The 13,509-nt window shown below is 38.1% G+C and overlaps 1 protein-coding gene across 3 annotated transcripts in view; it reads right to left on the bottom strand.

The window, feature by feature from the left end:
- Positions 1–3,250: 3,250 nt before the first annotated feature.
- IL7 (interleukin 7) overlaps positions 3,251–13,509 on the bottom strand; it is a 49,640-nt gene continuing 39,381 nt past the window's right edge. For 2 of the 3 annotated variants that reach the window (XM_023751919.1, XM_023751920.1), the window contains 3 exons: positions 12,654–12,785; positions 7,261–7,314; positions 3,251–4,679 (listed from right to left, as the gene is read on the bottom strand). In XM_023751919.1, coding sequence (XP_023607687.1) covers positions 4,560–4,679; positions 7,261–7,314; positions 12,654–12,785 — 306 coding nt within the window. In that variant the 3' untranslated portion in view covers positions 3,251–4,559. The remainder of the gene's footprint in view (positions 4,680–7,260; positions 7,315–12,653; positions 12,786–13,509) is intronic. The other variant, XM_023751921.1, reaches the window with a different exon arrangement.

Here is a 13,509-nt window from a genome sequence, read left to right as displayed (position 1 = left end):
TAGCCAATAAAATCTAGCAATTGAAAACATTTAGTGAAGTCCAGGTTAAAACACATTGAGTATTTCTAATTAGGTAACACACAATTGAATGGCAAACGTATTCATCTGTGATGAATACTTACTTAGAGTCTAAGTAATTTAGACCATCATGCTTAAAATTATAACAGGAGTTACCTCCAGTGAAAACATCAGATTAGACATGTTTAATTTGTACTCAGTTTTCTGTAGGCTAGAAGTGAATATTGTTACCATGAGTAGAGAGGCTCAGGGAATGAAAAAAATGATAGAACTCCTGTCTATTTGCATTGCAGGGGTAGGTATTTTATATGGTTAGGTATGTTTTTAGTACTGAGATAGAAGATAGGCTGATTTTCCAACTGTCTGCATTATTTAATAGGGCAGTGGACAGTCATTAAAACGGAGTTAATGATAGCCACACTCATTTTTAGTCTCACTTAACTTTTTTTTTTCAATTAAATGTTACTGTCGATACTCATTGATTACATAGTTTTGCTTGGCTGTAAAACTGTATGTGGATTGGTTTTTATTTTGCCACTAGGGGGTGCTTTAGGCTAATCTTACCAGCCCTCCATTATTTTAAAAGCTCCTCAGCAACATAGGCATGAGTATCTGAGTGGGGATGGGGAGCATGGAATTACAGAGATTTGTAAGAGAGAGGTTTTTGGATTTCATAACCCATCTGTTGATTTCTTAGAAACCTAGTCTAGCTCGTTTTGGGCACCAGCGTGCTTATAATTGATAGAAGTATTTAATATTTACCTTAAATTTTGTTAGCAATTATATATCTCTAATGTACTACTCATGCACATTACCAAATATTCCTTGTTCTATTACTTTAATATTTTATCTTAGTTGTACAGCACTTAAAATCTTTAAAATAAGGCCTTTTTTCCAATCATCTGGCCTAACTTTAACATGTGACAGTGACATCAATTTAAATAGGAGGTAAAAACGCTTAGCCTAACGTAACATGCACAAAACTAAAGCTTCATATACACTTAAAATATGTTATATATGGTCTTCCTTCTATGAAGTATTAAGAGAAATAAGATGTGATTAATTTCTGTCCTAAAGTTGATCATTTATTTGGAGAATTTGATAGATATACAAACAACTACAACCTGGGACAAACAAGGATTTATTTTAATAGAATTTTCTATATTGTAAAAGCAAGAACAAAATATTGCAGAAGTGTTGAAAATGCAGCTTTCTTATCACAAGTTAGACAGCCGACCATTCCATTTTCTGTTTTTCTTCTCTGTCCCAGTGCTCGGGAGGAGACCAGAGGGCTGTGAGCGAGAGCTGTACTAACCACCTTCGGAGGGAAAGGCAAGTGGCCGTGGAAAGGATGCGTGTGTGGTGGGTCCACGAGAGCTGCAAAACGCGGTTGACTTCCAGTGTCCTGGTGACTCAGAAAAAGTGCCTTTGCATAAAAGTTACCGATGACACATCAGTTCACTCTATCTCACATAACCCTTCCCTTTTCCCTTCCCTTTTCTCTATTTGCCCAAGCACCTCACTTTCCATCCTATTGTGAATTTGCAGCAATGAGGCTGGGAATAGGAGGTTGCCAGGAGTGCTGAGTGTACTCCACAGAAAAGTGCTGATTTTATTCATCAAACCAGCAGTCTTATAAAGAAACTGAAAACTACCACGGGGCATGAAGATGAAAGACCTTATATGCTGACAGAAATAGAAATTGATAATACATTTTTAAAAGTTGACTAAATTTACTTTAATATAAAAGCTTTAAAAATATTCATGCTTCATAACCTAGTAATCCTATATAATACAACTTTAATATGCAAATTGACCGAACGGCAGAATGACCGGTCCCTATGATGCACACTGACCACCCGGGGGCAGATGCTCAACACAGGAGCTGCCCCCTGGTGGTCAGTGTGCTCCCCACCACTCAGCCAGAAGCCAGGCTCATGGCTGGTGAGCGCAGCGGTGGTGGTGGAAGCCTCTCTTGCCTCTGCGGCAGTGCTAAGGATGTCCGACTAAGCTGTCAGTCAGACATCCCCCGAGGGGTCCTGGACTGTGAGAGGGCACAGGCTGGGCTGAGGGACCCCTCCCCCCCAAGTGCACAAATGTTGTGCACTGGGCCTCTAGTTTTATTTATAAGATATATACTTCTTGATGGATTAATTGGAAGTATGGAAAAATGTTTAGCAGAACCCGTTTAATAGTATTATCATTGGCCCCGTGTACGTTCTTGGTAATAAGGTATTAAAGGTTATGTGTTCAGTGAAAGAGACCAAATAGTAGGGCAATATTAAAAATCTTGCCTTAAAAAAATCCTGTTGGCTCACTAGTCATTAGGGAAATGCAAATTTAAATCACAATGAGATATCACCTGGTGCCTGTTGGAATGGCCATCATAAAACAGACAAGAGGTAACAGATGCCGGTGAGGAGGTGGAGAAAAGGTACCCCACGTGCACGGTTGGTGGGACTGTAAATCGGTCCAGCCACTATGAAAAACAGTATGGAAGAGCTTAAAAAATTAAAAACAGCACTACCATATGATCCAGAAATTCCTCTTCCAGGAATATATCCAAACCGCTAACTCAAAATGATAACTGTACCTCCATATTCATAGCAGCAATGTTCACAATAGCCAAGGCATGGGAAAAGTCTAAGTGTCTTTTAGTGGATGAATTATTCAGCCATAAAAATGAGGAAATCCTACCATTTGTGGCAACATGGATGGACTTTGAAGGCATTATGTTAAATAAAATAAGTCAGACAGAGAAAGACAAATATTGTATGATCTCACATGTGGAACCTAAACATAAAAGCTTGTATTAAAAGACACCAGACACAGCCCTAGCCGACTTGGCTCAGTGGATAGAGTGTCGGCCTGTGGACTAAAGGGTCCCCTGTTCGATTCCGGTCAAGGGCACATGCCCGGGCTGTGGACTTGATCCCCAGTGCAGGAGTCAGCCGATCAATGATTCTCTCATCACTGATGTTTCTATCTCTCTCTCTCCCTCTCCCGTCCTCTCTGAAATCAATAAAAATGTATTTAAAAAAAGACACCAGACACAGAGGATAGGGGGAGGGAGACGCTGGAGGCAGGTGGTCAAAAGGTACAAAGGTCCAGTTATAAGATAACTAAATCCCAGGGATGTACAACATGATGACTATAGCTAACATTGCTGTACGCAACACAGGAAAATTGTTAAGTGTAAGTCCTATAAGTTCTCAAAATAAAGAGAAAACAGTTTTTTTCTTTCTTTTCTTTTTATTATATGAGAATATGGATGTTAGCTGAACTTATCGTGTTAATCATTTCACAATATATGTAAAACAAACCATCATATCGGATACCTTAAACATATACAGTGATGCATGTCAAATATTTCCCAATAAAACTGGGAAAAAAGTTCTGTTGAGATTAAGTGAATCTGACAGTGTTAATACATAGGTCATTTATTATCAAAGGAGAAATGTTATCCAAAGCAAGTAATTTGTTCGTAATACTGTATGAAAATATTTTTATATACAGATATAGTGTCAAAATTAAATATACACACTCCATTAATTAAAAGGCAACATATATTATTCTCTTAAAAATATACTTCCCAAATTGCAAACTCATTCAGACAAGTTTTATTACAAGTAAATGACAGAAGAAACTCGGTACTATGGCTTAGCAGCCTTAAAACAGGTGACTTCCTATTTTGTGAAATTATTCTTTGTTTTCATTTTAGGACATTTTCTATGCCATCTACTGGAGGCCACGTGCTACACAGTCACACTCCTCTTAAAGCATCTTGGACTCCTTTACGTTTCTGCTTTAAGATACATGACTTGTTCGCTTGGGCATTGTCCATACCTCACTGTCAACTCTGCCAGAAGATGACAATATCCACACTCATTGCATTATACTGATGCATAGTAGGCCATAAAGAAATAAAGCAAAGCTAATTTTTAATCCTTGTAACCTTTATATACACCACAGATTTTACATGTCTCCTGAACATTTTTAACAGGTCTAAAAAGGATTATTGCAGCTAATACCTTACATCAGTGATGGCGAACCTTTTGAGCTCGGCATTTTGAAAAACCCTAACTTAACTCTGGTGCCGTGTCACATATAGAAATTTTTTGATATTTGTAACCATAGTAAAACAAAGACTTATATTTTTGATATTTATTTTATATATTTAAATGCCATTTAACAAAGAAAAATCAACCAAAAAAATGAGTTCGCGTGTCACCTCTGACATGCGTGTCATAGGTTTGCCATCACTGCCTTATATGGATCGTCTTACAAAAATCAGCCCCAAATTAACACCAGCTGACGCATGTGCACACACATAGGAAATAGTCCGTTGATTGCAGCGTTCGGTTCCATTGTTTGTGTCCTTCTAGTACCACAGCATGTATTTCTCAATTGCTCTGACCCATTTTTACCAGGTGCATTCAGTAATTTCTGGGAGGCGTTCTACCCCGGAAAATTGCACGAGCAGATCAATTCTTGAGGGATGCAACTAAAGTTCACGTCTTTATATTGTCACGCCATACGTTTCAATGTTCTTTAGTGCCGCTCAAAATTTTATTCCAGCAAGTTTTAATCTTTTCTAGTAGTATCATTAGGAAACACATTTCATCCTGTTTTTTCTGTCCCTTTGAAGATTTTTTCTCTTCCTACAGAAATATGCAAAAGAAGTTTTAAGTTCACATTTTTATACAAATACATGCTTTCAAATATTCAATCTTTAATTCCCACCATCTTAGGTTCTACTGAAAATTCTGTGTCATGGGAAAGGAGAATCTTGCATCATACTTTAAACCTGTGATTTCTAACTCTAGTTGGGATGATATGTAGGAAATTCAAGGTTGTTGTGGTTTAAGATTTAGAATTCATTAAAGAGCGATGCCTGGTGCCTACAACAGTAGGACAAGAATGCTATTTAAACTTTTGTGAGAAAGTTACTTGTAAATTACTCAATTAGGTTTTGTAATACAGGAGAACATATTTTGTGTGGAAGGAATAGTTAGCACTGAAAACAGGCAGCGTATTTTAGCAAAGATGATGACTAAGGATCTACCTGAGTGAGCATGTGCCCCAAGGTCCACCCCAACCATCGGTCTGCACCTGCCTCATGAGCTAACTCTCATTTGTTGATGAAAATCCTAGTTTCCTGTACAGCCTCCGGAAAGCGGAGAAAGAGGTACCTCCCATGGAAGAGACGCAGGGAGCAGCTTTGCTGATACTTGACACTCCTGTGAGCCCCTGGAAGTGGGGCTGGGACAGGGCAGGGAACCTTCCTGAGATTACAACCAGTCATGGGTATTTTATAGGTCAGATGTTGTGCTTCACATTATTTCATTGTATCTACTTGACTCTATGAAATTGCTGATTTTGCCTCCTTTTACAGATGAGGGAACAGCCGCAAGGAGGGTAAATAAGCCTCTATGGTCACATGTCAAGTAAGTATAATGACTGGGTCTTGAGCTCAGTTGTTCTATTTTTAGTTAAGGCACAGATTCGGGTCTGTTTTAGGTGTGTGTTGAATAACATTAACACACAGCCTTGAAATATCCATTAAAAATATTAGACAACAGATATCAAAGATAATTATGAAGGAGAATTTCTCATAGATTTTTTAGTGAGGGTCCCAGGATATATTTAAAGAGTACATGTTTGAGTTTATGTGACCAAGCAGATGTGAAATACATGGATGTGAGGATTTCATGACTTTTCTTCAGAGACCAAGAGTGAACATTCATTAAAAAGACAAAAGCGAAGAACCATTTTATTTCTGTAATCCTGAGAACGTATCTCCCACCTATATCTTTCCCAGTTTTTCTTGTCTGGTGTGGTTGGTTCTCATATCCTTTCTTTTTTTTAAAATTACATTTATTGGGGTAGACATTGGTTAATAAGATTATGTAGGTTTCAAGTGTATGTTTTTATGATGCACTGCGTGCCCACCACCCATGTGTTCTTACCCAGAAGCCCTCAGTGTGTTTAAATTGCTCATGTGTTCATTTCAATTCTGCAAGTTCAAGTGGGATTCCTAGGCTTCCTGAGTCCCAGGTAAGCAAGCTAGCCCCCTTCTCTAAAAGGAGCAAGGGATTTTCATGTTCCCATGTATCTATTGCTCAAATGACATTATAACAATAATGGAAATATGAAAGGAGAACCCATCACTCTTCTGAACCAGGTGCATCCATTTTTACATGTCCTTTCCTAATTAATATTGATATCAATTTAACGTTTAATCAAATTTCATTATCCTGAGTTTTTCATTCATATTTATTTTTATATTGCTATATAATTTTGTGCAATAGTATCTGTTAGTATAAATATTTAATACTAGAGGCCTGGTGCTTGACATTCGTGCACTGGAGGGGGGTTCCCTCAGCCTGGCCTGCGCCCTCTCGCATTCCGGGACCCCTTGGGGGAATGTCTGCCTGCCATGGAGACAGGAGAGGCTCCCGCCACCGCTGCTGTGCTCACCAGCCGTCAGCCTGGCTTCTGGCTGAGTGGCGCTCCCGCTGTGCGAGTGCACTGACCACCAGGGTGCAGCTCCTGCATTGAACGTCTGCCCCCTGGTGGTCAGTGTGCGTCATAGCGACCGGTCATTCCACTGTTTGGTCGATTTGTATATTAGCCTTTTATTATATAGGATAAGTAATATAAAGATGATCTATAAATGTAGAATATTCACATACACCTATAGTATATATTGTATACTCTGTACGTATAAAATAGGTTCTCATGTTAAATTTTTATTTCTTTACTAAGGAATAAGGATGGCTTTTTTTCTTCATATGCTTGTTTTCTAGTTTACTTTCTCCTATATAGTTTATTCATGTTTTGTCTCTTACCTAGTGGTTTTAATTTTGTTGCTTTCTAAAAAAAATCAATGCTCTGATATTTCCCCTAGCTTCTTTTATTTTAAAATAGTGGTTTGGATGGTGGGCACATGGTGCCATATTCAAATTTTGTAACATAGAACCCTACACATGAAACCTATATGTTCATGTTGACCAATGTCAACCCAATAAAATAAAAAAAGATATAAAGTAAAATAGTGTTTTTTAAAGAAAAAACAGTTTAAAGGGATGCAATTTCAAAGAAGTACCTTCTTGCTACTTTTAATAACATTATAAAATATTTTCAAAACCAACTATAAAAAAGAAAATTCAGAGAGAAACATTAAGAAATTAAGTTAAATAAAAAACTGATAAAGAAAGAAAATTATACAATTATTCTCACCAAATTCTTAGTGGGTTGGACTTCACCCAGGGAAGGTTGTTTTTTTTCTTTATCCTTAAAAACAAAGTTACATTTACAACATTGAATATTAATTCTTTATTGCTTCTCCCATTAATGTTATTGCTAATTTTTGTATATTACTCTCAGCTCATCTAATCTTTTTGAGAATCTACTTTCAATTATTTGTTGTTAGCAGATACTCATTTCATTTAGAAGTAGAATACAGGCATACCTCGCTTTATTATGCATCACTTTATTGCACTCCCCATATAATTGCATGGTGTGTTTTTTATTTTTTTTATTTTACAAATTGAAGGTTTGTGGCCACCCTGCATCAGCGCCATTTTTCCAACATTAGTTTGCTTTGTATCTCTGTGTCACATTTTGGTAATTCTCTCAATATTTCAAGCTTTTCCATTATTATATTTGTTATGGTGATCTGTTATCAGTGATCTTTGATGTTACTATTGCAATTGTTGTGGGGCGCCATGAACTGTACCCGTATAAAATGGTGAACTTGACTGATAAATAGTGCCCTGACCGGCCATTCCTCTATCTCACTCCCTCTCCCTGGGCCTCCTCATTCCCTGAGACACAATTAATAACCCTACAATGGCCTCTAAGAGTTCAGTGAAAGGAAGAGTTGCATATCTCCCTTTAAATCAAAAGATAGAAATGAGTAAGCTTAGGGAGGAAGGCATGTCGAAAGCCAAGATGGGTTGAAAGCTAGGCCTCTTGCTCCAAAGTTAGCCAAATTGTGAAAGCAATAGGAATGTCCTTGAAGGAAATTAAAAGTGCTTACTCCAGTGAACTGATGAATGATAAGAAAGCCAAACAGCCTTATTGCTGATCTGGAGAAAGAGGGTCAAGCCACAACATTCCCTCAAGCCAGAGCCTAATCCAGAGCAAGGCCCTAACTCTTCAATCCTATGAAGGCTGAGAGGTGAGGAGGCTGCGGAAGGAAAGTCTGAAGCTGCAGAGGTTGATTTATGAGGTTAAGGAAAGAAGTCCTCTCCATAACATAAGTGCAAGGTGAAGCAGTGAATGCTGGTGTAGAAGCTGCAGCAAGCTATGCAGATCTAGCTCAGATCATTACCGAAGATGCTGCATTAAACAACAGATTTCAATGTGGGTGAAACACACTCATTTGGAAGAAGATGACAACTAGGACTTCCACAGCTAGAGAGGAAAAGCCAATGCTTGGCTTCAGAGCTTCAAAGGCTGACTCTCTTGTTAGGGGCTAATGTAGCTGGTGACTTTAAGTTGAAGCCAGTGCTCAGCTTCCATTCTGAAAATCCTAGGGCCCTTAAGAATTATGTTCAATCTACTCTGCCTGTGTTCTTTAAATGCAACAAAGCCTGGATGACAGCACATCGGTTCACAACACGGTTTGCTGAATATTTTAAGCCAATTGTTAGGACTTACTGCTCAGGAAAAAAGATTCCCTTTGAAATACTACTGCTCATGGACAATGCACCTGGCCATCCAAGAGCTCTGATGGAACTAGACAACAAGTTTAATGTTGTTTTCATACCTGTTAACATCCATTCTGCAGTCCATGGAACAAGGAGTAATTTCAACTTGCAAGTCTTATTATTTAAGAAATACCTGTCAAGCCCTAACTGGTTTGGCTCAGTGGATAGAGCGTCGGCCTGCAGACTGAAGGGTCCCAGGTTTGATTCCGGTCAAGGGCATGTACCTTGGTTGTGGGCACATCCCCAGTTCCTGCAGGAGGCAGCTGATAGATGTTTCTCTCCCATTGATGTTTCTAACTCTTTGTCCCTCTCCCTTCCTCTCTGTAAAAAATCAATAAAATATATTTTTTAAAAAAGAGAAATGCCTGTCAAAAGGCTGTAGCTGCCATAGATAGTGATTCCTCTGATGGATCTGGGCAAGTAAATGGAAAACCTGGAAAAGGATTCGCCATTCCAGATGCCAGTAAGAGCATTCCTGACTCATGGGACAAGGTCAAAATATCGACATTAACAGGAATTTGGAAGAAGTTGTTTCTGACCCTCATGGATGACTTTTAGGGGTTCAAGACTTCAATGGAGGAGCGAACTGCATATGCAGTGGAAATGGCGAGAACTAGAATTAGAAGTGGAGCCTGAAGATGGGACTGAATTGCTGATCTCATGACAAAGCCTTAATGGCTGAGAAGTTGCTCCATAGGGTTAAGTAATGGAATCTACTCCTGGTGGAGATGCTGTGAAGAGTGTTGAAATGACAACAAAGGACTTAGAATATGACATAAACTTAGTTGATAAAGCACCAGCAAGATTTGAGAATACTGATTCCAATTTTGTAAGAAGCTCTATGTGGGTAAAATTCTATCAAACAACATCACATGGGACAGAGGAATCACTCATGAAAGGAAGAGTCGGTTGATGTGACAAACTTCATTGTTGTCTTATTTTAAGAAATCGCTACAGCCTCTTCAACCTACCGCAACACCCCCATCAGTCAGTAACTATCAACATCAAGACAAGACCCTCCAGCAGCAAAAGATTACCACTCACAAAGGCTCAGATGATGTTTAGCATTTTTTCGCAATAAAGTATTTTTAAATTAAGGCATGTACATCTTTAGGCATAATGTTATTGCACACTTAATAGACTACAATGTAGTGTAAACATGACTTTTATATACACTAGGAAACAAAAAATAATTCAGTGACTCGCTCTTTTGGGGTGGTCTGGAACTGAACCCACAAAATCTCGGAGGTATGCCTGTATGAGGATGAGGGAAAAGGAAGAAACAAGAGAAATTATCTTCTGAATGCCCTGGATCCTGCAGGTATGCCCAGCACTGTCTTAATGGCTGTGAGGCATGAAAAACTAACATATGGGGAGGGAGGCGGGGGGAGGGACATCTGTGATGTTTTCAACAATTTAAATAAATAAATAAATAAATAAATAAATAAATAAATAAATAAAGTGAAAAACCTAATACAGAAGGGTATAGTAACAAACAACACTAGAATTTTAATCAATATGAAAATAAAGTCATCATTAAATTGTGAAATCCTGACCATACATTTTATTGTGCTTTATCTATCAGAAGCAAAATGAAATAATCAATAGTTCATGCAGACCTGACTCACGAAGAAAAGTCAATGTAGCTGACTGTATTTAATATCTTACCTTGTCATTTTAAGAGAAATGCAGATTGTATCAGGTTAGTTAGTTTTGTGACATAATTTTATTTAATTTCAAGAATAAATCATTTGTGTTTTCCTTCTTGACAGTTAGTTGATTTTGGAACATGGTGATCCATGCAAAGCTCAGCACATGAGAGAAGGAACTGCAAATACATAGCATACCCATAACCCCTACCCTTCCTAGGAGAAGAGGTGATATCACTAGTTTGTCTGCAGTTTTTCAGTTGAGCCTTGACTTGAGGCTAATACACAACATGGTGTTTCCAACAGGCATTGCTAATCATTTGGATGTGTAAGCAATGATTGGACTTTCTTGCATTAGACAGTAGTTTGATATCACTATGAATAAGGATTAAGAGCTGGTAGGCTAGACTATGAAGTCTTCATGAATCTTGAGTGTGGCCTTGAAGGATGTAGAACAGGGCAGATCAGAATTATAGAAAAGAGACTAACATAAGTAAGGGGACAAAATGGGAAATAAGCTTGCAAACCCAGGACACCAGGAGGAGACTGGCTGGCATGTGTACCTAACACATGATAAGGGAACTGGTTCAACTTACGTCATCTTTGTCATCACTACCAGTAGGGCGCAAAAACAGTTTTACCACTTGAGCTGTGGGCAACTACTGGTATTAAAAAATAACACACAACCCTTTTTCTATCCTAAAAATTTTCTTTTAAAAAATCATAAGAAACCTTTTGGCTTTGTGTGGCAGCTGGTAAAATTCCTGAAGAGGAGGTTAATTGTAATAATAATATAACACTTATTGAAACCTTTTGATCCTAAGCATTTTACATGAGTTATGCCATTTAATCTTCAATAGCCTATAATGTATACTATTATTTTCCCTTCATTTTATAGATTAAGAAACTTTCTACACTCAAGATAATCTTTTCCATTTTTGTTTTGTTTTGTTTGCTTAACAACCGCTAGCAGGCAGTAGGGAAAAATTAGCCCTATACTTATCAAAATTATTGAAACCAATAAATAGAAAATTATTGGTCATATACACTGAGTGGCCAGATTATTATGACCACCCCATCAGTACTTCGTTGGGCCACCTTTTGCCTTCAATACTGCGGCGATTCTTCTTGGCATTGACTCCACGAGATGTTGAAAGGTGATGCTAGGAATCGGACACCATGCCTGATGAATAGCACTGTCCAGTTCTGTGAGTTTGATGGTTGTGGAACCAGCTGCCTGATGGCTCTTTTAACTTGGTCCCACAAATGCTCAATTGGATTGAGATCTGGTGATTGTGGGGGCCACCTAAGCAAGGTAAAGTCTCCCTCATGTTCTTGAAACTCCGGCACAATACAAGCACTGTGGCATGGCGCACTGTCTTGTTGGAAGAAGCCATCTCCATTGGGATACACCATCAGCATGATAGGATGAACTTGATCAGCAATGATACTTAGGTATGTTGTGCTATTCAGACGTTGTTCCACACGAATTAAAGGGCCCAAATCATGCCAGGAAAACATGCCCCAAACCATAACACTGCCCCCACCAGCTTGAAGGGTTCTACTCATGCATGTGGGGTGCATGCTTTCATGCTGTTTCCGCCAAATTCTCACTCTACCATCTGCATGATGCAACTGGAAACGTGATTCATCGGACCACATGACTTTTTTCCAATGCGCGACTGTCCAATCCTTGTGTTCCTGTGCGAATTGGAGACGTTTAATCTTGGTAACAGCAGACAGCAAAGGTATTCGAACAGGCCTTCGGCTTCCATATCCGATACGATGCAGTGTAGGGCTAATTTGCCTACAAACATCAGGTGGTCATAATAATCTGGCCACTCAGTGTATATGCCCAGTGTTAATGAGAAAGATATTTGTTAAATACATTTTATCTGTTTTATTTGCTATGAGTTTTTATAAATCTATACATATGTGGATTAAAAATATTAATAGGTTTTAGTGACAAAAATTTACTTTTCCCCACCCCACTTATCACACTAGCCTCCTTGAAAGTTGTTAAGGCAATGAAATATGCATTCACTTTTACTCCCCTTTTAAAACTATTGATTTGCCCTAGCCAAGAGACAAATAGGTATTTTCAAGTTACGATTTTCCTCTTCCAGAGTTGAGTAAATGTATTTCAAGTTTAAGTTATAAGCACTTAGACTTCTATGATAATGGATCATTAGAGAATGATAATATCTCTAATAAAACTATAAAGGGAGTAGTTTATATTTTTGTTCAAAGTAAATAGTCCTCAGCTTACCTTCCTGGTGCAGTTCAACAGTTTTAATGTGCCCTGTGAAACTATTGATAAGTGGAGCTTGAATTCCTCATGGATATTCATTTTAAGAAATTGCTTCAACTTGCGAGCAGCAGTTTTTAAAAACGTAGCTTCCTATTACAGAAAAAAATCAGAAGGGCTGTGGTTCAAATAAAATATTATGAAATGAAAAGCTTTCTTAAGGATCCTAAAGCCAGAACCCTGTTGCTAAGCAATACCCCACCTCCACCCAGCTTTCTTTTCCAGTTAATCACATGACTGACAAGTAACTGGACTGAAACTGTGGCCTAGAAGCTGACAGCCTGAAGGGCCTGGAACTCAGTTTAATGATTAGCTTTTAAAATTCTCTTTCTCTGTAATGTATGTATGATCTTACCACTTGTGGGTGGACACATAACAAGTTTATTTAAGTTTAAGCAAGATAACCAAGGGAGAGGTCTTCTGGAAGCAGCGATAATGAAAGGTATGTGTGGTTTTCTTATTGTTATTATGTTGTACATTTTGAGCTATGGATGAGTAGCTGGTAATAGGAAAATGAAGAGTCATATTCACCTAAAACAAATCACACTGTAATTATAGAAATTTTAAAAATAAGAACTTATGACTATAGACTATTAGATGCCATAAGGTTAACTCAGCTATTATTTTTTAAAAAGACTGTTGAATACCACACTGGTTTTTGTGGAAAGAAATCACACAAGCATTTGTTGAAAGTTTTACACCAACTAGAAGTTGTAGTGGTGTGAAGATTAGCAAATATTAAAAGAAAACAATTTCTAAATGCCTACAACTAAATTATGCCCTAACAAGTGTTTTCCTTTCATAAAGATTTCAGAAA

Source organism: Myotis lucifugus, unplaced genomic scaffold, assembly GCF_000147115.1.
Source record: "Myotis lucifugus unplaced genomic scaffold, Myoluc2.0 scaffold_27, whole genome shotgun sequence".
Lineage (NCBI taxonomy): Eukaryota > Metazoa > Chordata > Mammalia > Chiroptera > Vespertilionidae > Myotis > Myotis lucifugus.
Note: the sequence above shows the minus strand (reverse complement) of the source record. Positions and strands in the feature narration are given on the sequence as shown.